General features: G+C 44.9%; 2 protein-coding genes across 2 annotated transcripts in view; both read right to left on the reverse strand.

Moving 5' to 3' along the window:
• Nucleotides 1-21829, reverse strand: part of TOX4 (TOX high mobility group box family member 4) — a 25038-nt gene extending 3209 nt beyond the window's left edge. The window contains exons 1-8 of the mRNA XM_033188650.1: nucleotides 21700-21829; nucleotides 21420-21488; nucleotides 7307-7549; nucleotides 5832-6092; nucleotides 5287-5517; nucleotides 3280-3360; nucleotides 2388-3137; nucleotides 608-771 (exon numbers count right to left, since the gene is read on the reverse strand). Coding sequence (XP_033044541.1) covers nucleotides 608-771; nucleotides 2388-3137; nucleotides 3280-3360; nucleotides 5287-5517; nucleotides 5832-6092; nucleotides 7307-7549; nucleotides 21420-21488; nucleotides 21700-21705 — 1805 coding nt within the window. The 5' untranslated portion in view covers nucleotides 21706-21829. The remainder of the gene's footprint in view (nucleotides 1-607; nucleotides 772-2387; nucleotides 3138-3279; nucleotides 3361-5286; nucleotides 5518-5831; nucleotides 6093-7306; nucleotides 7550-21419; nucleotides 21489-21699) is intronic.
• Nucleotides 16698-17139, reverse strand: LOC117070049 (60S ribosomal protein L34-like). Its single transcript, XM_033188658.1, has one exon. It carries the CDS (start codon nucleotides 17090-17092, stop codon nucleotides 16730-16732), a length of 363 nt encoding a protein of 120 aa, XP_033044549.1. The 5' UTR covers nucleotides 17093-17139; the 3' UTR covers nucleotides 16698-16729.
• Nucleotides 21830-21910: the final 81 nt, after the last annotated feature.

Genomic DNA, 21910 nt, shown 5'->3' on the forward strand with positions numbered 1-21910 from the left:
AATAGGTTCCCAGATAATTTCCTGCAGTATTATGGTGAGATAGTATCACCTTAGAAATATAACAACAGTGGGCTTAAAAGTCAGAAGTAGAGGCAATGCTAATTTACTGTAGAGTTTTTGAAATAGGAAATAGAAATGCCTTGTCCTACAGCTATAGGTAATTCCCAGGGAAATTTGGGGAGAGGGGTAAAATCTTCCAAACTTCTCCCCATTTCCCTCACAAATTGCAAATTATCATATGCTCCTTTCCACTTACCATTTCTCCCCAAATTCTAATTCCCTAAGTAGTCTGATTTGCACTAAGGATTGAAAAGCTAACATTTGCAAACACTAACAGCCTAATGTATTATCATATTTTTAAAGAGCATAGAGAGGTATGTGGTAACTGAAAAATGTGAACTGCTGATTACGTCATCTTTGGCTATGTGGCAAATGGAAGCTCTTAAGCAAGGGAGCTTTTCTCGTAGACCAGATAGATATACAGCAACCTACTCTACCTAAGGTAAGGTGACACTGAGATGCTGATTTTATGCTCAAGATTACCATGTTTCCCAAAAGAATTAATTGACCAGTATCTGAATTATAAAAGGGGGAACTGTAAGCTCACCTGCAATGCTTCACCACACACTCATTGCTGCAGTATTCATTGTCCCAGTCCTTACTCACAATGGGAGGGTTCTCACAACCAGACCTCACACATCGAGGCTGGGGTGAGAGTGCCACAGGACTCCCACTCACCAATTCAACATCCATCTGAGAAGGAGACTCAACCTGTGAGAGCAAGAGAGTACCAAAGTGGATTAAATTGCTCCCTGCCTAGCTAGCTAGTTGAAACCAATGAAGCAAAAGGTATTACAATTCCTCACACTGGGGGTTAAAACTGGAGAAGGTGAGTTCTTGGTCTCCCCCTCAACAGTCTAGCTTCAGAATTTTGCCAAGCAGAATGACGGAAGATTTTTCCCATAAGGAGAAAGGTGGGCATGTGGTAATGCTTTTTTTCCCCCTTAAGCCTGGCTAGTCAAGTAAAGTAGAGGGAATAAAGAGGTAGTGCTTTTTTTTTTTTTTTTTTGAGACGGAGTCCTGCTCTGTCTCCCAGGCTGGAGTGCAGTGGCGCCATCTCAGCTCACTGCAAGCTCCGCCTCCCCGGTTCATGCCATTCTCCTGCCTCAGCCTCCTGAGTAGCTGGGACTACAGGCACCTGCCACAACACCCGGCTAATTTTTTGTATTGTTAGTAGAGATAGGGTTTCACCACGTTCGCCAGGCTGGTCACGAACTCCTGACCTCAGGTGATGCACCTGCCTTGGCCTCCCAAAGTGCTGGGATTACAGACGTGAGCCACCACGCCCGACCATATTTATGTGTTTTAAAAAACAATGGTATGAACCAATTAAATTTTTCTGGCTATACCCTCTGCCCCACACACATTTAAAACATCAAGCTAAGGAACTTAAGACCCAGGATAAACGAAAAGCTTTATATGTCCAAAGTGTAAGATCCTTGGGTAAACAACTCTGAAAAATAACTGTTTAGGCTATATCCTGTCCAGCTGAACTAGTGGCCTCTGCTTAGTTAAGGAATGGTCCTTATCTTCATGTATCTCACTAAAAACACTAGGGGGTACGCGGTGGCTCAACGCCTGTAATCCCTGCACTCTGGGAGGCCGAAGTGGGCGAATCACAAGGTCAGGAGTTCAAGACCAGCCCAACCAACATGGTGAAACTCTGTCTCTAGTTAAAAATACAAAAAATTAGCTGGGTGTAGTGGCGAGTACCTGTAATCCCAGCTACTCGGGAGGCCGAGGCAGGAGAATCACTTGAACCCAGGAAGTGGAGGTTGCAGTAAGCCGAGAGTACACCACTGCACTCCAGCCCAGGCAACAGAGCGAGACTCCGTCTCAAAAAAAAGAAAAAAAAACAGGGTGGGCACAGTGACTCACACCTGTAATCCCAGCACTTTGGGAGGCCGAGACAGGCAGATCACCTGAGGTCAGGAGTTCAAGTCTAGCCTGACCAACATGGAGAAACCGTCTCTACTAAAAATACAAAATTAGCCAGGCATGATGGTACATGCCTGTAATCCCAGCTACTCGGGAGGCTGAGGCAGGAGAATCACTTGAACCCAGGAGGTAGAGGTTGTGGTGAGCCGAGATCGTACCATTGCACTCCAGCCTGGGCATGGACATCTCAAAAAAAAAAAAAACACCAATATGGGTACCTTAGGTAAGACAAGTCACTGTTGCAAGGAAATCCCATCTGCAGGATGTTTTGTGTTCCTGGTTGCTGGGCATTAAATGCTAGTAGCAACCCCCACTTTTATTTGGTCAACCAAAAATGTTTTTATACATTTCCACTAGACTAGAGGAAAGACTTAAAATCAAAGGCTCACCTCAGGAACTACATCTGTGATCATCTCACAGATAGTCTCAGGAGAAGTTGCCTCCACTGTATGGGCCTCAGGGCTGTTGTTCATAGGCCGCTCAGGACTACTTTCCACAGTTGGTGGGACTAAGGTAGTCTGCATTTTCAAAGTGGGTAGAGGCACACTCTTGATCTGCAGAGGCGGTGGCTGTTGCTGTAAATTGATTCGAACTTTCTGAGGTGGAGGCTGTTGCATGGCCTGGAGTGGAGGAGGCTGCTGCAGAATGGTAACTTGCTGCTGAGTTGGGGGCTGTGGCATCTGTTGTAATGGAGGGGGCTGTAGTCGGGGTGGAGGCAGTTGCATAGAGGCAGCAGCAGCAGCTGCTGCTGCTGCCTGCAACACTGACCGAGTGACAATCTGGGCTTGTTGACTGGGCTGGATAGTGGCTGTACTGGTTTGGCCTAGCTGGAGCCCCCGGGAGGTCACCACTGTGGCTGGGATAACAGTAACCATCCCTCCTTGAGACATAGTAATGGACGAGGGCAACATTTGTTTGGTAATAATCAACTTGGTGATATTGGGCTGACCCCCAGCTCCAGAAGATGCCTGGTTTGCCACATAGGATGAAAGGGTGGAGTTAACAACAATGGATGGGGACAGGGCAGGGGGCTCTATTGAAGCTGGTGCTGGAGATGCTGGGTCAACAGTAGCCATAGGAGGTGGAGAAGGAGTTTGTGATGGTGGTGCTGGATCCAATTCCACTGTTTCCACAGTGGCCTAAAAGAAGACATAAATAAATAAATAAATAAATGAATAAATAAATAAATCACTTGGTTGTATTTACTTCTTAAAACTGCTAACAAATACTTCCAAAAAACTTCTTACTGGTTTAAATATTCATCTACCCTATCCCTCTTACCTGACACTCCTGGTTGTCTTTGTAAGCAGCCAGTGCCTTCAGATACTCTTTCTTGGCAGCCTCAGTTTTCCTCTTATATACCTGCAAAAAAGAGACTTTATTTTATTTTATTTTATTTTTTTGAGACGGAGTCTCGCTCTGTCGCCCAGGCTGGAGCGCAGTGGCTGGATCTCAGCTCACTGCAAGCTCCGCCTGCCGGGTTCACGCCATTCTCCTGCCTCAGCCTTACGAGTAGCTGGGACTACAGGCGCCCGCCACCACGCCCGGCTAGTTTTTTGTATTTTTTAGTAGAGACGGGGTTTCACCGTGTTCGCCAGGATGGTCTCGATCTCCTGACCTCATGATCCGCCCGTCTTGGCCTCCCAAAGTGCTGGGATTACAGGCTTGAGCCACGGCACCCGGCCAAAAGAGACTTAAAAAAAAAAGACTCCCCATACTCCTAGGGAAGACTGATAGTTCTGTATTATTTATCAATGAGTGACAATTCATCTTAGTCTAATCACTGACAACCCCTATCAGTGAATACAATTCTGAAAGCTAACAGTCAAGACAACCTGTATGGCAGACTCACTCCACTGAGCATACCTCTGAAAGACAACCAATCAACAGGAGTCTGGCAAGAATAGCTACTATTTATTTTATTTTATTTTTTCTGAGCCAGAGTCTTGCTCTGTTGCCCAGGCTGGAGTGCAGTGGCACGATCTTGGCTCGCTGCAAGCTCTGCCTCCCAGGCCACCGCACCTGGCCTTTTTTTGAATTTTTTTCTTTTTTGGATTTAGACTCCTGGGTTCAAGCGATTCTCCTGTCTTAGCCTCCCAAGTAGCTGGGATTACAGGTGTGCACCACCATGCCTGACTTGTTTTGGATTTTTAGTAGACAAGGTTTCACCATGATGGCCAGGCTGGTCTTGAACTCCTGACCTCAAGTAATCTGCCCTCCTCGGCCTCCCAAAGGGCTGGGATTACAGGTGTGAGCCACTGGGCCTGGCCCTCTTATCACATTAAAAAAAAATTTTTTTTTTGAGATGGAGTTTCACCCTCTCTCTTGTCCCCCAGGTGGCCCAATCCCAACTCACTGTAACCTACACCTCCCGGGTTCAAGCAGTTCTACCTCAGACTCCTGAGTAGCTGGGACTACAGGCAGCCACCAGCACGCCTGGCTAATTTGGTATTTTTAGTAGAGATGGGGTTTTACCATGTTGGCCAGGCTGGTCTTGAACTCCTTACCTCAAGTGATCTGTCTGCCTCGGTCTCCCAAAGTGCTGGGATTACAGGCGTGAGCCACCGTGCCAGGGTTTATTCTTAAATTCTTACAGTAAAATTATTACTGCGTGGGTTTAGGAGGTAAAGCTAAATACTACCTACCAAACAGCACAACAAAAGCCAAGAACAAACTAGAGGGTTTCACTCATCTATCCTTGTGATTAGCCCTTGGCCCTTCACTGTCACTAAGCAGAAGTGTGCAATTTAAGATGAAAGGGCTTGGCCCTACCAGAACTTCTTCCACACATTATTTAAGATATTTTTGGGGCTGGGCGTGGTGGCTCAAGCCTGTAATCCCAGCACTTTGGGAGACCGAGATGGGCGGATTGTGAGATCACGAGATCGAGACCACTCTGGCTAACACGGTGAAACCCCATCTCTACTAAAAATACAAAAACAAAATTAGCCCGGTGTGGTGGTGGGCACCTGTAGTCCCAGCTACTTGGGAGGCTTAGGCAGAAGAGTGGCGTGAACCCAGGAGGCGGAGCTTGCAGTGAACTAAGATCGCGCCACTGGCACTCCAGCCTGGACGACAGAGCGAGACTCTGTCTCAAAAGAAAAAAAAAAAAAATTTAAATAGGTTTTCTGGAGTCAGTGTATGGCTGCAACTTCTAAGACAAAGGATGATATTTAAGTGTCATTAACAGCTGATATTAGATAAGGACATGTAAGAAAAAACAAAACCTCTATTTTTATCTCTTTAAAAACTTCTGGAACATTCACTAGTTCCTGAACATTTGCTCACCTGTTTTTGCTCCTCTCCAAGACTATCCCACATGGAGGCCACAATTTTTGAAACCTCACCAAAAGTGGCATTAGGATTCTGTCCCTTGATGGCAGCCTGTGTATCACGAAAGAATAAAGCATATGCTGAAACTGGTTTCTGAGGTTCATTAGGATCTTTCTTTTTTCTCTTCTTTGGGGCCTTCTGCTTTTTCCCTGCTTCCACCACCACTGTCTTCTGGCTGGGAAGTTGCTGTAAGACAGAAAAAGAATTACACAATGGATGATGACAAGTATTATGTCTGGAAACTAGCCACATGTATGGAATTTTCAGAAATGCTAAAAATCATGGAAATAGCATTAAAAGACACTGGTCAAGTATGGAGAACCAGTAAGAATAGGGATTGAGAGAATTATAAACTGGAAATTGGGAGGTGGAACCCCATACCCAGAAAAGAGCAGAGGAGATAGCATGGCAAGGCTAAAGAATACTGATTAAGCTCTGTATCCCAAGAATTTTACCCCAGAATATCACAGCAGAATTGATTTTGGCAGGGAATGCCTCACCCTCCGGAAATCCTCAACACCATCCTCGTGAAGTGAACTAGTAGGTGAAGGGGTGGTTGAAAGACGATCTTCAGGTGACTGGGCAGGTGGTAGGATGGTGCCACCCCCTAAGCTCAAACCCAGTTGGGAACTCAGTTCTGACTGATCAATGGTGGTCAACTGGCTATGCCCCATCAAGCCAGATGTCATGTCTGTCATTGGTACATCAATTGTAACAGGTGGATTGGCACTATACTGAGTTCCTATAGAGTGGTCCAAGTCCTGAGAGAAGCAGAAGGACTAATTAAACACTAAATAAAAAAACACCACTTTTCCCCCCTAAATTTAAGATAGCTTATAAATTCCCTGCCTACCCAGATTGTATCATTTAAAATACAAAACATGGCCAGGCGTGGTGGCTCAAGCCTGTAATCCCAGCACTTTGGGAGGCCGAGACGGGCAGATCACAAGGTCAGGAGATCGAGACCATCCTGGCTAACACGGTAAAACCCCGTCTCTACTAAAAAATACAAAAAACTAGCCGGGCGAGGTGGCGGGCACCTGTAGTCCCCGCTATTCGGGAGGCTGAGGCGGGAGAATGGCGTAAACCCGGGAGGCGGAGGTTGCAGTGAGCTGAGATCCGGCCACTGCACTCCAGCCTGGGCGACAGAGCGAGACTCCATCTCAAAAACAAAAAAAAAAAAAAAAAAACTTTAAAATACAAAACATAAAATAAATTGTCTTCAAAAATGAAAATAAAAACTTAAGCTTTTTAAAAAAGTACAGAAATTAATGAATTTACTTCTTTGCACTCAAAAGAACTAAAAATAATCAGAGAAGTCATACTGTTGGACAAGTTAAAGAGCTATGAACTTATTCAGTAATCTATAGGTAGGGACAACACATTGAGTAAAGAAAAACTTCCTGTCTGTACCCTCCCAAAATATTAGCTTTTAAAATTATAATACACAGGCAGTCAGCATAAATAGGCCAATATTACAGAAGTTTGGCATCAAATATAGAGTGTGAAGATGTGCTACTGGTTTGATGTGCCGGAAGCCCAACATACTGATTTATATTACATAGTAATCTACAATGCTATATTTGACTCAGATCTTTTTTTTTTAAAAAAGCTCTGATCTGCTGGCTTCTCAACATGATTCAGACCATTTTTTAATAAATCCCTCCACGTGCCAGCTATCACATTCAAATTTGAATCCTAGGATGAGAAGGTCATAATAAAAGCAGAAACACTTTCCCAAAAACCACAATAATTTTCTAACCAGACATTGTACAATTTTAAATTATTTTTCAAGTAAAATCTACCTACATGGTAAATTTCATTTATTCAGGTGAAATTGTCTTTGTTGGTGAGCCTTTAGCCACAAGAAGACACACAAGTAATACCCAAGTGTAGTAGGGAATAGAGTAACTTTTGTCTCCCCTAATGCCACGCCTGTTAGCTGGGGTAAGCCTGACAATGTCTTGCCCCTTACCATGGTCAAGCCCCCACTCAGGAGCCCCCCGCCCTGCTCCATCAAGCCATGGGTCATGCCCACAGGCATGTCCAATGTCTGGACCCCATATTGGGCTGAAAAACTGCCATCCTGTGAAGAGGAAGGGTCTGCCAGGTCATCAAAGTGGCCAACCACATCTGAGACAGCCAATGAGGGATCAGAATCCAAGGAGATAGGTGGGATTTCAAATTCCTCATCACCCAAGCTTGGTGTATGGAATGTCTGTAGGGAAAAAAGGGGGAAAAGAATTAGTGAAAAGAGGAGAAATGGCATACTACTAAGTGAAGAACATAATGGGGTACTAGAGATTCTCAGGGTACATTTTTTCTGCTTAGGATCCTATTTTATAATCAATTTCTTTTTTTTTTTTTTGAGACGGAGTCTAGCTCTGTCGCCTGGGCTGGAGTGCAGTGGCCGGATCTCAGCTCACTGCAAGCTCCGCCTCCCGGGTTTACGCCATTCTCCTGCCTCAGCCTCCCGAGTAGCTGGGACTACAGGCGCCTGCCACCTCGCCCGGCTAGATTTTTGTATTTTTTAGTAGAGACGGGGTTTCACCATGTTAGCCAGGATGGTCTCGATCTCCTGACCTCGTGATCCGCCCGTCTCGGCCTCCCAAAGTGAATCAATTTCTTACAATCTATTATTTTTACCAATCTCTCTTCTGATACCCTTGGTCACTTGGTGCATTCAAGGCTGCTAACATCAGTCACAATTTTCAATTCTTTTATCTTTTCTACCATTACCACTCTTTTGTCCTAAATTATGCCTATTGTTCTAATGAAAAATTCTTCCAGTACCATTACTTAGGATACAGCCTTTATAACCTGCTTACTATGATCCTTGAAATCTCTCTAAAGATTCTACCAGAGCAGTTATTTCACAATTATTACAACTAAACTGTTAGGCCACAGAAATTTGCTGTCAGCCAGCCAATTGTACTTTGTTGTTTTAGGTTCCTTTCAAACAGATGCTAAAATGTACTGTCATGGAAACTTTATCCCCCTCTAAAATATTTGCACTTAGCGTTTCCTATTTCTTCTCCACTTTAGAAATTATAATTTTTTTTTTTTTTTTTTGAGACGGAGTCTCGCTCTGTCGCCCAGGCTGGAATGCAGTGGCGTGATCTCCGCTCACTGAAAGCTCCGCCTCCCGGGTTCAGGCCATTCTCCAGCCTCAGCTTCCCATGTAGCTGGGACTACAGGCACCCAATACCACGCCCGGCTAATTTTTTTGTATTTTTAGTAGAGACGGAGTTTCACCATGTTAGCCAGGATGGTCTCGATCTCCTGACCTCGTGATCCACCCGCCCTGGCCTCCCAAAGTGCTGGGATTACAGGCGTGAGCCACCGCGCCCGACCAAGATTCCCATTTGTGGCCGGGCGCGGTGGCTCAAGCCTGTAATCCCAGCACTTTGGGAGGCCGAGACGGGCGGATCACGAGGTCAGGAGATCCAGACCATCCTGGCTAACACGGTGAAACCCCGTCTCTACTAAAAAATACAAAAAAAACTAGCCGGGCGAGGTGGCGGGCGCCTGTAGTCCCAGCTACTCTGGAGGCTGAGGCAGGAGAATAGCGTGAACCCGGGAGGCGGAGCTTGCAGTGAGCTGAGATCCGGCCACTGCACTCCAGCCTGGGCGACAGAGCAAGACTCCGCCTCAAAAAAAAAAAAAAAAAAAAGATTCCCATTTGTATACGATTTTCAGAACACCTCAACAATGCCAAAAATGCTAGTCTTGTTGAATAAGCTTCTCTCTAAGAGAGGAAAAGGATTACTCCAGCTGGCTAAAGACCCAATCTCTTCCTCTGAGTCCAACTAGGTCAATAATAATACATACTTTCTCTTCTGAATGAGGCCACCACTCATGCAGCTAACAGACCAAGATATGATCTAAGATATGTTAAGTGCTATGGTTCTGTTTTGACACCAAAATCTAACTGGTGGCATTTGCAACAATAGGCAATTATAAATAATAGCAAGAGACTGCTATCAGAGAGACCTGGGTACAAGACCTTGAACAAGTTTTCTTCATCTGTAAAACGGGAATTACAATGGTAATCCCCTTATATGGTTATTATCAGGATAAGTGAGATTTCATGCATAAAAGCTTAGCACATTGCCTGATACATATAATGGCTTAATAACCATCATTAACCATTGTTATGAATAATATCCTAATAATGATTCCTTTGCCCCCTACACCAACCGATTATCACAGATAATTGGAATTTTAGAAACTTAAAATTCTATCAATCTAACACATAGCATAGTAAATATAAACTGATTCAGATCAAATTCAATTGGTACCACTTTTTTTTTGTAATTGAACAATGCATTCTTTAAATAAGAGTTCCTAAAGGTTTTTTTTTTTTTTTTTTTTTTTTTTCTGAGATGGGGTCTTGCTCTGTCACCAAAGCTGGTCTGTAATTCCTGGGCTCAAGCAAGCCTCCAGCCACAGCCTCCCAAGTAGTTGGGACTACAGGCATGTGCTGCCATACCAGCTAATTTTAATATTTTTTTGTAGAGACAAGCTCTCCCTGTGTTGCCCAGGCTAGTCTCGAACTCCTGGGCTCAAGTGATCCTATTGCCTCGGTCTCCAAAGTGTTGGGCTCACAGACCTCACGGTTCCTCTAGATCCTGAAAGGTTCTTCTATTATGACCATTTCTGTTCTTTTTTTTTTTTTTTTTTGAGATGGAGTCTTGCTCTGTAGCCCAGGCTGGAGTGCAGTGGCACGATTTTGGCTCACTACAACCTCTGCCTCCCGGGTTCAAGCAATTCTCCTGCCTCAGCCTCCCAAGTAGCTAGGACTACTACAGGTGTGTGCCACCATGCCTAGCTAATTTCTGTATTTTTTTTTTTTTTTTTGAGACGGAGTCTCGCTCTGTCGCCCAGGCTGGAGCGCAGTGGCCAGATCTCAGCTCACTACAAGCTCCGCCTCCCGGGTTTACGCCATTCTCCTGCCTCAGCCTCCCGAGTAGCTGGGACTATAGGCGCCCGCCACCTCGCCCGGCTAGTTTTTGTATTTTTAGTAGAGACGGGGTTTCACCGTGTTAGCCAGGATGGTCTCGATCTCCTGACCTCGTGATCCGCCCGTCTCGGCCTCCCAAAGTGCTGGGATTACAGGCTTGAGCCACCGCGCCCGGCCTATTTCTGTATTTTTTAATAGAGACAGGCTTTCACCATGTTGGCCAGGATGGTCTTGATCTCTTGACTTTGTGATTCGCTCACCTCAGTCTCCCAAAGTGCTGGGATTACAGGCACCGGCCACCGCGCTTGGTAGTTTTATTTTTTTTTTTGAGATAGAGTCTCCTTTGTCACCCATGATAAAGTGCAGTGGTGCAATCTTGCTCACTGCAATCTCTGCCTCCCAGGTTCAAGTGATTCTCCCACCTCAGCCTCCCAAGTAACTGATACTATAGGTACATACCACCACACCAGGCTAATTTTTTTTTTTTTTGAGACAGAGTTTCACTCTTTTTGCCCAGGCTGGAGTGCAATGGCATGAACTCGGCTCACCACAACCACTGCCTCCCAGGTTCAAGCGATTCTCCTGCCTCAGCCTCCCTAGTAGCTGGGATTACAGGCATGTGCCACCATGCCTGGCTAATTGTGTATTTTTAGTAGAGACGGGATTTCTTCATGTTGGTCAGGCTGGTCTTGAACTCCTGACCTCAGGTGATCTGCTGTCCTCGGCCTCCCAAAGTGCTGAGATTACAGGCATGAGCCACCCCGCCTGGCCACGACGCCAGGTTAATTTTTGTATTTTTTTGTAGAGATTGGGTCTGGCCATATTGCCCAGACTGGTCTTGAACTCCTGGACTCAAGCCATCACCCTGCCTTGGCCTCCCAAACTGTTGGGATTACAAGCATGAGCCACAGCGCCCAGCCGCCAATTCTGGTTTAATGAAGACATTAGGCTGGGAGCAGTGGCTCACACCTGCAATCCCAGCACTTTGGGAGGCCCAGGTGGGTGGATCACACGAGACCAGGAGTTCGAGACCCGCCTGGCCAACACAGTGAAACCCATCTCTACTACTAAAAGAACAAAAATTAGTCAGGCATGGTGGCACACACCTGTAATCCCAGGTGCTCGAGAGGCTGAGGCATGAGGATCACTCGAACTCAGGAGCTGGAGGTTGCAGTGAGCCAAGACTGCATCACTGCACTCCAGCCTGGGTGACAGACCAAGACCATGTCTAAAAGAAAAAAAAAAAGAAAAATAAAGAAAGAAAGAAGAAAAAAGAGAGAAAAAAAGGCCAGGTGCGGTGGCTCACACCTATAATCTCAGCACTTTGGGAGGCCGAGGCAGGTGGACCACTTGAGGTCAAGAGTTCGAGACCAGCCTGGCCAAAATGGTGAACATCCATCTTTACTAAAAATACAAAAATTAGCATGGCGTGGTGGCGGGTACCTGAAATGCCAGCTACCTCAGGAGGCTGAGGCAGGAGAATAACTTGAATCCAGGAGGCAGAGGTTGCAGTGAGCCGAGATCACGCCACTGCACCCCAGTCTGGGTGACAGAGCGAGACTCCGTCTCAAAAAAAAAAAAAGACATTGCTAGAAAGAAAATTTCCAGCTAGCAGAAACTAGGGAGAAAAAAGTATGCCTGCGAAATGCCCAATCTCTGTGAATTACATTTGTAAAAATTTCCTAAAAGACAAAAAGATACATAGTTTCATTTCTATATTTTCCTTCTCCTTACTATTTTACTTGGTATGGTAAAAAATTTGGTCCTTGTCTGAGACATAAGTAGCATGCGGAGCATAAGAACACGCAGTTCTCAGTGGGGAGTGGTGGCTCACACCTGTAATCCCAGTACCTTGGGAAGCCAAGGAGGGTGGATCACTTGAAGTCGGGAGTTCGGGACCAGCCTGGCCAACGTGGAAAACCCCATCTCTACTAAAAATACAAAAATTAGCTGGGTGTGGTGGTGCACACCTGTAATCCCAGCTACCTGGGTGGCTGAAGCACGAGAATCACTTGAACCCGGGAGTTGGAGGCTGCAGTGAGCCAAGATCACACCACTGCACTCCAGCCTGGATGACAGAGCAAGACTGTCTCACACGCACACACACACAAAAGTAACAAAAAATATCAGGAAGTTCTTGATGGGAAAAACTGAAACTTTCCCCAAGAACTGAACTTTTCTCAGTAGTATACAAATCATGTATGTATGTATGTTGTTTTGTTGTTTCCTAATTTTGAGACAGGGTCTTACCCTGTCGCCCAGGCTGAGTGCATGGCTCCATCATCACTCACTGCAACCTTGAACTCTTGGGCTCAAGTGATCTTCCCACCTTGGCCTCCCAAAGTTCTAGGAATACAAGTGTGAGCCACTGTGTCTGGCCCATAATTTTTGTTATTGTGTGGAAGTTCTTAACTTCCAGTCCATGACTCTTTCTGATATTTCAGTTTAGGTTTACATGAGCAGTTTTAAGGTAGAAGGTACAAAGATTATTACCAAATTCTCATACCAAAAAAAAAAAAAAGTTATAGGAACATGGATCAAGGGAAACATTTACTGTACTAGACTAATAGTAAAACGGTAGTTTCCAAAATTTTTAAGATACAGATTGCTTTTTAAAGCAAAGATGCCTACCCTTTTCTGCTTACCACAACAAAACAGCAACTTTGTCAGAATATAAAGAATGATACTATTCGTTAATGAGAACCCCAAAAGGATAAAAATTCATATCGAAAACAAGGGACCAGTGTTCCACAAGTGACTACCCCTCATAAACCATCTGGAATGTTCTCATTGTACATTAAAAAATTAGACATGCCTACACAAAATGAACTGGGCAATGATTAAAAAAAATATATATATATATAGATATGGAGAGATTCCATTATGTAGGATCGACAAGGCATTCTTTCTATACACCACCCCTTGGGATGTGGAAAAGCTTTGTTATTCAGTACTTATGGCTTTCACGGTAGTTTTCTGGGTTCTGTTTTATTTCTTCCTTTAAGTATGAATAGTAAGATAACTGCAATTATCAAGAATACAGAGGGTTAAAAAAAAAAAGGATACAGAAGGGTAAACCACATGCTATAATAAAAATAGAGATTCACTAAAATCTCTTTCACTACAAATGATCAGTAAAATCCAAAAATGAATATCTAAACTTATTTTATTTTAGTGGATTACATAAAGAGATCACATTCTAGACTGTTAAATATAAAACAAAGCTAAAACTGTAGCAAATATTAAAAAGAAATGGTTTGGACACAGAAAGAGAAAACAGGAACATGATATACAGTTACCTTCTAACTTAGCTTTCCTTTCCTCCTCTGTTCAATTCCTGGGCCTTTCTGAGGGAGGGGCTGGTTTGGGAATTACAGTTTATAAGCAAAGATGCTTAAATATCAAGAGAACCAAAAAATCAAAAATACCATTTCCCTCCCTTTTTTCATTCTCTGATACCAAAACATACAATCTATTTCTTTAGCTTATTATATATTCATTTTAGAGAAATTTATTTTAATCCAACACCTATTTATTCAACAATACATTGGTACTATGGATCATTTAAATAACTGTTCTTAAAAACTGATGTAGTAGTGAAAATTTTGCCTGTTCAGCCTGAAATAATGAACTAGTTCTCATGCTACAGTTACTTTTCCTACCGAAGGATAGGTACCTTTAGGCCTAATTATTTCCCCAATGTGCTCTAAGCATAATACCACTATATTAGAGCCAATCTGAAAAACAGAAACAGAAAGATTAAATTGCCTTCAGATCATAGAACTTTCCATCTCAGGCAATGCTATCTCTGGACTGCTACTCTTTTGAAATTATTACTATTTCTTATTTCATTGGTATATAACTTAATGTAAGGTACATAAATTTTAAGTGTATAGCTTAACGGATTTTTTAGATATGCAAACATCCAAGTAATCACTATCCAGATAAAAGATGCAGAACATTTCCTTGTGCCCCTTTCCAGTGAATACTTCCTTCCCTTCCCAACAGGTATCACTATTTTGATAGCTCAGTTTTGCCTATTCTTGACCCTCATTTAAAAATATGAACTAGCCGGGCGCCGTGGCTCATGCCTGTAATCCCAGCACTTTGGGAAGAGGAGGCGAGTGGATCACAAGGTCAGGAGATCAAGACTGGCCTGGCCAACAAGGTGAAACCCTGTCTCTACTAAAAATACAAAAATTAGCTGGGCATGGTGGCGGGCACCTGTAGTCCGAGCTACTCATGAGGCTTAGGTAGGAGAATTGCTTAAACCCAGGAGGCGGAGGTTGCAGTGAGCCAAGGCTGAACCACGGCATCCCAGCCTGGGTGACAGAGTGAGACTCCATCTCAAAAAAAAGAAAAAAAGAAAAAGGCCGGGCGCGGTGGCTCAAGCCTGTAATTCCAGCACTTTGGGAGGCCAAGACGGGCGGATCATGAGGTCAGGAGATCGAGACCATCCTGGCTAACACGGTGAAACCCTGTTTCTACTAAAAAATACAAAAAACTAGCCAGGCGAGGTGGTGGGCGCCTGTAGTCCCAGCTACTCGGGAGGCTGAGGCAGGAGAATGGCGTAAACCCGGGAGGTGGAGCTTGCAGTGAGCTGAGATCCAGTCACTGCACTCCAGCCTGGGCGACAAAGTGACTCTGTCTCAAAAAAAAAAAAAAAAAGAATATAGTATCTACTCTTTTATGTCTGTCTTCTACTCAACAATACATTGTTTAGATTATCCAACTTCATTTATAATTTCATTTTTTATTTCTGTGTAGTATTCCTTTTCACAAATACACCATTTTTTTCTGTTGATAGACATCTGGGTTGTTTTCAGGGTTAAGCTATTAAGAATAAAGTTGTTGTGAATATGTTTTTGGTGAACATATGCAATCATTTCTGTTGCGTACATATCATGGAGTGGAATTTACCTGGTCACAGGTTAGGGGGGCATGTTTATCTTTAGTAGGTACTGCTAGTTTTCCAATGGCTCAATTAATTTACACTCTCACTAGCAATAATTAAGTTATCCACATCTACTGGGCAAGGTGGCTCACAGCTATAACCCCAGCACTTTGGGAGGCTGAGGCAAGTGGATCACTTGAGGTCAGGAGTTTGAGAGCAACTTGGTCAACATCGTGAAAACCAGTCTCTACCAAAAACACTAAAAAAATTAGCCAGGTGTGGTGGTGCATTCCTGTAAACCCAGCTACTCAGGAGGCTGAGGCACAAGAGTTGCTTCAACGTGGGAGGTGGAGGTTGCAGTGAGTCGAGATCTCGCCACCGCACTGCAGCCTAGGCGACAGAGCAAGACTGTCTCAAACAAAACAAAACAAAACAAAACAAAACAAAAAAGAGTTATCCACATCCTTGCCAACTCTTACTGGCAATTTGGACATCTTCTTTTGCGAAGTGACTGTTCAAATCTTTTGCCTCCTTTTATTTTTTTCAGACGGAGTTTTGCTCTTGTTGCCCAGGCTGGAGTGCAATGGTGCAATCTCAGCTCACCACAACTTCCACCTCCCAGGTTCAAGTGATTCTCCTGCCTCAGCCTCCCGAGTAGCTGGGATTACAGGCACGCGCTGCCACGCCCGGCTTATTTTGTATTTTTAGTAGAGACAGGGTTTCTCCATGTCGCTCAGGCTGGTCTTGAACTCCAGACCTCAGGTGATCCACTCACCTCAGCCTCCCAAAGTGCTGGGATTACAGGCACGAGCCACCACGCCTGACCTTTGCTTCCTTTTATTTATTTATTTTTTGCAAGTCTTTTCATTTTTTTTTTTTTTTTTTTTTTGAGACGGAGTCTTGCTCTGCCACCCAGGCTGGAGTGCAGTGGCCGGATCTCAGCTCACTGCAAGCTCCGCCTCCCGGGTTTACGCCATTCTCCTGCCTCAGCCTCCCGAGTAGCTGGGACTACAGGCGCCCGCCTCGTCGCCCGGCTAGTTTTTTGTATTTTTAAGTAGAGACAGAGTTTCACTGTATTAGCCAAGATGGTCTCGATCTCCTGACCTCGTGATCCGCCCGTCTCGACCTCCAAAGTGCTGGGATTACAGGCACGAGCCACCACGCCTGACCTTTGCTTCCTTTTATTATTTATTTTTTGCAAGTCTTTTCATTTTTTTTTTTTTTTTTTTTGAGACGGAGTCTTGCTCTGCCACCCAGGCTGGAGTGCAGTGGCCGGATCTCAGCTCACTGCAAGCTCCGCCTCCCGGGTTTACGCCATTCTCCTGCCTCAGCCTCCCGAGTAGCTGGGACTACAGGCGCCCGCCTCGTCGCCCGGCTAGTTTTTTGTATTTTTAAGTAGAGACAGAGTTTCACTGTATTAGCCAAGATGGTCTCGATCTCCTGACCTCGTGATCCGCCCGTCTCGACCTCCCAAAGTGCTGGGATTACAGGCTTGAGCCACCGCGCCCGGCCGTCTTTTCATTTTTATTACTCAAAAAGTTTCATTTTTTTAATTTAACTTTCTGACTCCGTGCTTGTGCCTTCAACACTTTCACAACGATTTTCTGCTCCTCGATAAGGAAAGCACGCTTGATCCTGTCACGAACACATTTAGCACACATGGAACCACCATAGGCCCTGCTGACATGTTTCTTTGTTTTGGACAATCTCATAAGAACTTTAGGTCTTACAGCACGAACCCCTCGAAGTCTGCCTGGGCACACACCACATGCAGATTTTGGTGCTTTCCCAACCTTCTTGGTATAAAGGTAAACAATTCTATTACCAGGGGTTCGGGACAGCCTAGTTTTGTTAGAGGCTGTATTGTAGGAAAGCCTACGTCGGTATGTCAAACGCTGGACCATTCTGAGTGCCTGCAGACAATGTCCCCGGAAGAGGAAGAAAAAACTGCTTCCTTTTAAATTGGATTCTTTCTTTTACTCTGCAGAAATACTTGATATATTCTTCTTTTTTTTTTTTTTTTTTTTTTGAGACGGAGTCTCGCTCTGCCGCCCAGGCTAGAGTGCAGTGGCCGGATCTCAGCTCACTGCAGCTCCACCTCCCGGGTTTACGCCATTCTCCCGCCTCAGCCTCCCGAGTAGCTGGGACTACAGGTGCCCGCCACCTCGCCTGGCTAATTTTTTTTTGTATTTTTAGTAGAGACGGGGTTTCACCGTGTTAGCCAGGGTGGTCTCCATCTCCTGACCTCGTGATCCACCCATCTCGGCCTCCCAAAGTGCTGGGATTACAGGCTTGAACCACCGCGCCTGGCCCTGATATATTCTGAATATGAGTTAGATATATGTATTGTAAATATCTTCTCCCAGTCTGTGGAATGCCTGTTTGTTATGAAATCATGTTTTTTGATGAAAAGAAGTTCCTAATTACAGTGGAGACCAATTATTCATTTTTTAAATGTTTAGTACTTTTTATGGGCAACTACTTTTTTGGGGGAGGGTCAGCAAACTCTAAAAATTTCTTCTCTTGTAAAAAGAATTTTTTTTAATATTACCTTTACCTACTTCTAAGATCTATTTGGGATGGCTCACAATAAAACCATAACCCCATTAAAATAAGTTATAAAACAACCATTACCACCACTTCCAAGGGAGAGGAAAGGTGTAGAAGTTGTAATGAGAAAATGGAGAACTGTTAACAATGACAGGAGCCTTACGCAAAAGGAAGCTACTGAAATTGAGCCTAAAACTTAGCTATCAGCTTCTTGGCAAAATAAAATAAGATTTCTTAAGTCCCAAAAACAAAAACAAAGGACAGACTGAAACCTGGAAAGTTTCTTTCTTTTTCATTATAATATTACTTATTAATACTTTACATTTACTTTTCTTCACTATACACCATGATTCTTCATGGGAGGTTTCTTGACGTAAAAAGGAACCACTTCGGGCCAGGCATGATGGCTCACACCTATAATCCTAGCACTTTGGGAGGCTGAGGTGGGAGGATTGCTTGAGCCTAGGAATTTGAGACCAGCCTGGACAACATGGTGAGATGCTGTCTCTATCAAAAACAAAAGCAAAAACAAAAAGGGACCACTTTTTTTATGTGGTTACCTCTTGATTGTTCAATTTCATAAACGGGGTAGAGAATTAAGAACCATGGGTAAACTTGAAAGCTACTTGTATTTAATTTTAAAATGCACTTTCACATGAATGAGGCCAAAGTCAAATTTATAACACTCTAAATAACAAAATTTAAACTGTGGAGACCTGATTGAGGAGAAATTGGGAATTTCATGCAGATAAGTCCAATGTGAGATTTGCAACACTCAAATAATGAAATTTCTTTTTTTTTTTTTTTTTTGAGACGGAGTCTTGCTCTGTCGCCCAGGCTGGAGTGCAGTGGCCGGATCTCAGCTCACTGCAAGCTCCTCCTCCCGGGTTCACGCCATTCTCCTGCCTCAGCCTCCCGGAGTAGCTGGGACTACAGGTGCCCGCTACCTCGCCCGGCTAGTTTTTGTATTTTTTAGTAGAGACGGGGTTTCACCGTGTTAGCCAGGATGGTCTCGATCTCCTGACCTCGTGATCCGCCCGTCTCGGCCTCCCAAAGTGCTGGGATTACAGGCTTGAGCCACCGCGCCCGGCCCTAAATAATGAAATTTCAAAATGGAGATCTCATTCGAAGAAACTGGCAACTGAGAGTGCAAAGCACCAAGCACATTTTAGCTGTTTTTGTTTTGAGACGGAGTCCCACTTGTTCACCCAAGCTGGAGTACAATGGTGCGATCCTGGCTCACTGCAAACTCTGCCTCCTGGGTTCAAGTGATTCTCCTGCCTCAGCCTCCTGAGTAGCTGGGATTACAGGTGAGCACTACCACGCCTGGCTGATTTTTGTATTTTTGGTAGAGATGGGGTTTCACATGTCGGTCCGGCTGGTCTTGAACTCCTGACCTCGTGATCCGCCCACCTTGGCCTCCCAAAGTGCTGGGATTACAGGCATGAGCCACCACGCCTGGCCTCAGCTGTTTTTTTAAAATTAATTGTTATTATTTTTTATAGAGATGGAGTTTGATCACGTTGCCCAACCTGGTCTAGAACTCTTGGGCTCAAGCAATTCTCCCGCCTCAGCCTCCCAAACAGTTGGGATTACTGGCATGAGCCACTGTGCTGGGTCCAGATTTAGGTTTTATATCATTTCAAAGTTTGCCACATATTAGATTCACACTTACCCTGCTTATGAGACTAATAAAGCAACAAAAAAGTTAAACTGGCGCCGGGCATGGTGGCTCATGCCTGTAATCCTAGCACTTTGGGAGGCGGACAGATCACTTGAGGCCAGGAGTTCAAGACCAGCCTGGGGAACATGGTGAAACCCCATCTCTACTAAAATACAAAAAAAAGAAAGAAAAAAAATTAGCTGGGTGTGGTGGCACACACCTGTACTCCCAGCTACTTGGGAGGCTGAGGCAGAAGAATCACTTCAGCCCAGGAGGTAGAGGCCGCAGTGAGCCAAGATCGTGCCACTGCACTGCAGCCTGGGCCACAGGGAGACTGTCACCTCCTCCCCACCCCCAAAAAAAAGAAAGAAAAAAAAGTTAAACTAGCAACTACCCCTTGTCAACCCCATTTTCATCCATGAAAACGTTAGGATTATAGGATAAGCGCATGCGACAGCCACTGACAATTCTTGGTACAAAAAACTGATGCAAATGGTCCACACCACTTTTGAAAATAAATTTTAAAATCCTCAAAAAATGGCAGGTGGTTCAAGACTTCAGTTTCTCAAATACAGAAATTTTTGTCTGTTCCACCATTCTCTTTTGCTTCTCCTAAACAAGTGATACATATCTATATTATGACAATATTTCAACCAGAATTTTTTTTTTTTTTTTTTGAGACAGAGTTTCCCTCTTTTTGCCCAGGCTGGAGTGCAATGGCGCGATCTCGGCTCACCGCAACCTCCGCCTCCCGGGATCAAGCGATTCTCCTGCCTCAGCCTCCCGAGTAGCTGGGATTACAGGCATGCACCACCATCCCGGCTAATTTTGTATTTTTAGTAGAGACGGGGTTTCTCCATGTTGGTCAGGCTGGTCTTGAACTCCCAACCTCAGGTAATCCACCTGCCTCGGCCTCCCAAAGTGCTGGGATTACAGGCGTTAGCCACTGTGCCCGGCTCAACCAGATTTTTTAAACAAATATTTTAGGGTTTCATCACAACCTTTACTTCTACTATAAAACAGCATAAGAAGCTATTATTACAGCTGTTTGACAGTTGGGGAAACTGTGACATACATAATAATGAAGTAATGTGCCCAACGTCTGAGTCACAGACAAACTGAAACACATATCCTCCTCAACTCTTTTTATGTTCTCTAGCAGTTATTTCCTTTCTTCCCGGCATTAGCAAAACCAGCTGACACCGTGTAGGTAAAGGTAACCACAAACTTTTTATTAAAGTAGTAAATTTAGGCTAGGCGCAGTGGCTCAGGCCTGTAATCCCAGCACTTTGGGAAGCCGAGGAGGGTGGATCACCTGAGGTCAGGAGTTTGAGACCAGCCTGGCCAATATGGTGAAACTATATCTCTACTAAATATACAAAAATTAGCGGGCGTCGTGGCGCACGCCTGTAATCCCAGCTACTCAGGAGGCGGAGGCAAGAGAATCGCTTGAACCCGGGAGGCGGAGGTTGCAGTGAGCCGAGATCGCACCACAGCACTCCAGCATGGGCGACAAAGCGAGACTCTGTCTCAAAACAAAACAAAACCAGTAGGTAATATAAATGAAACAAATTTAAAAAGACCCCTTCAACAGAGTTCGTTCCAGGAATGAACACATTCTGTTCCACGGTCAACCCTCTGCTAGGTAAGCTCCTCCCCTCACCCCAATTTCTTCAGCTGGTGAAAAATTTTCTTCCCACTGCGATCCTTTAAGATCACTGTAGTTATTTCTCCCCAGAGAAAGGAGACAATTTCACTCTGTATTCTAATCCAGAATCACATTCCTCTTTAAATAGATTATCTCTTTCCAATAGCTTGCTTTTCTGATGACAGCAACTTCCCAAGACTTCCCCAGATAGTCCCCATAGGCTCTAGAAGCAGCTGCCACTTTTCTCTAAATACCAATTGCGGCCCTTGGTTCCCAGCCCCCGTCCCTGGAGTCCGTGCTCTCCTCCCCACCACCCTACCCCACCGCTGCCTCAGGCCCTCCCCCCGCGGCGTCGGCAGCTCGTGCTCACCTCGGCCCCTGACAGGAAGGGGTGCGAAGGCCCTGTGATAGTCAGGTAATTGTCATTTCCTCCGGGAAACTGGAAACCAAAAGAAAGCCGCGGGGATAAGTTAGGGGGAGCAGGGAATTAGCTTGGAGCGATGGCTTCTGACCCCGACATTCTGACAACACTCCCCAAACCCCGCTCTCTCTCCTCTCCCGTCAGTCGCCTCTCCACCCGGCTTCCCGTCTCTGCGTCAACCCGGTCGGCCGCGTTCTCTCGCCAGCCTTCTTGGCTATCAGGTTCCTACCTCCATCTTCACACAACCGTTCCCACCGTCTCAGACCCTTATCGCTCCCACCGCCCCCACTGGTCTCCGAACTGCCGTCACTTCCGCAAGGACGTGCGTTACTCTCTGCTCATTGGAAGGAGCGCCGTGGGGCTGCAGCGAGTCAGGCGCTGGCCTATCGCCCCCTGGAGCTTGGAGGGATAATGGCATGTAGAAGTACTAGAGGTGTCCC

Source organism: Trachypithecus francoisi, unplaced genomic scaffold (assembly GCF_009764315.1).
Source record: "Trachypithecus francoisi isolate TF-2019V2 unplaced genomic scaffold, Tfra_2.0 Lachesis_group3, whole genome shotgun sequence".
NCBI lineage: Eukaryota > Metazoa > Chordata > Mammalia > Primates > Cercopithecidae > Trachypithecus > Trachypithecus francoisi.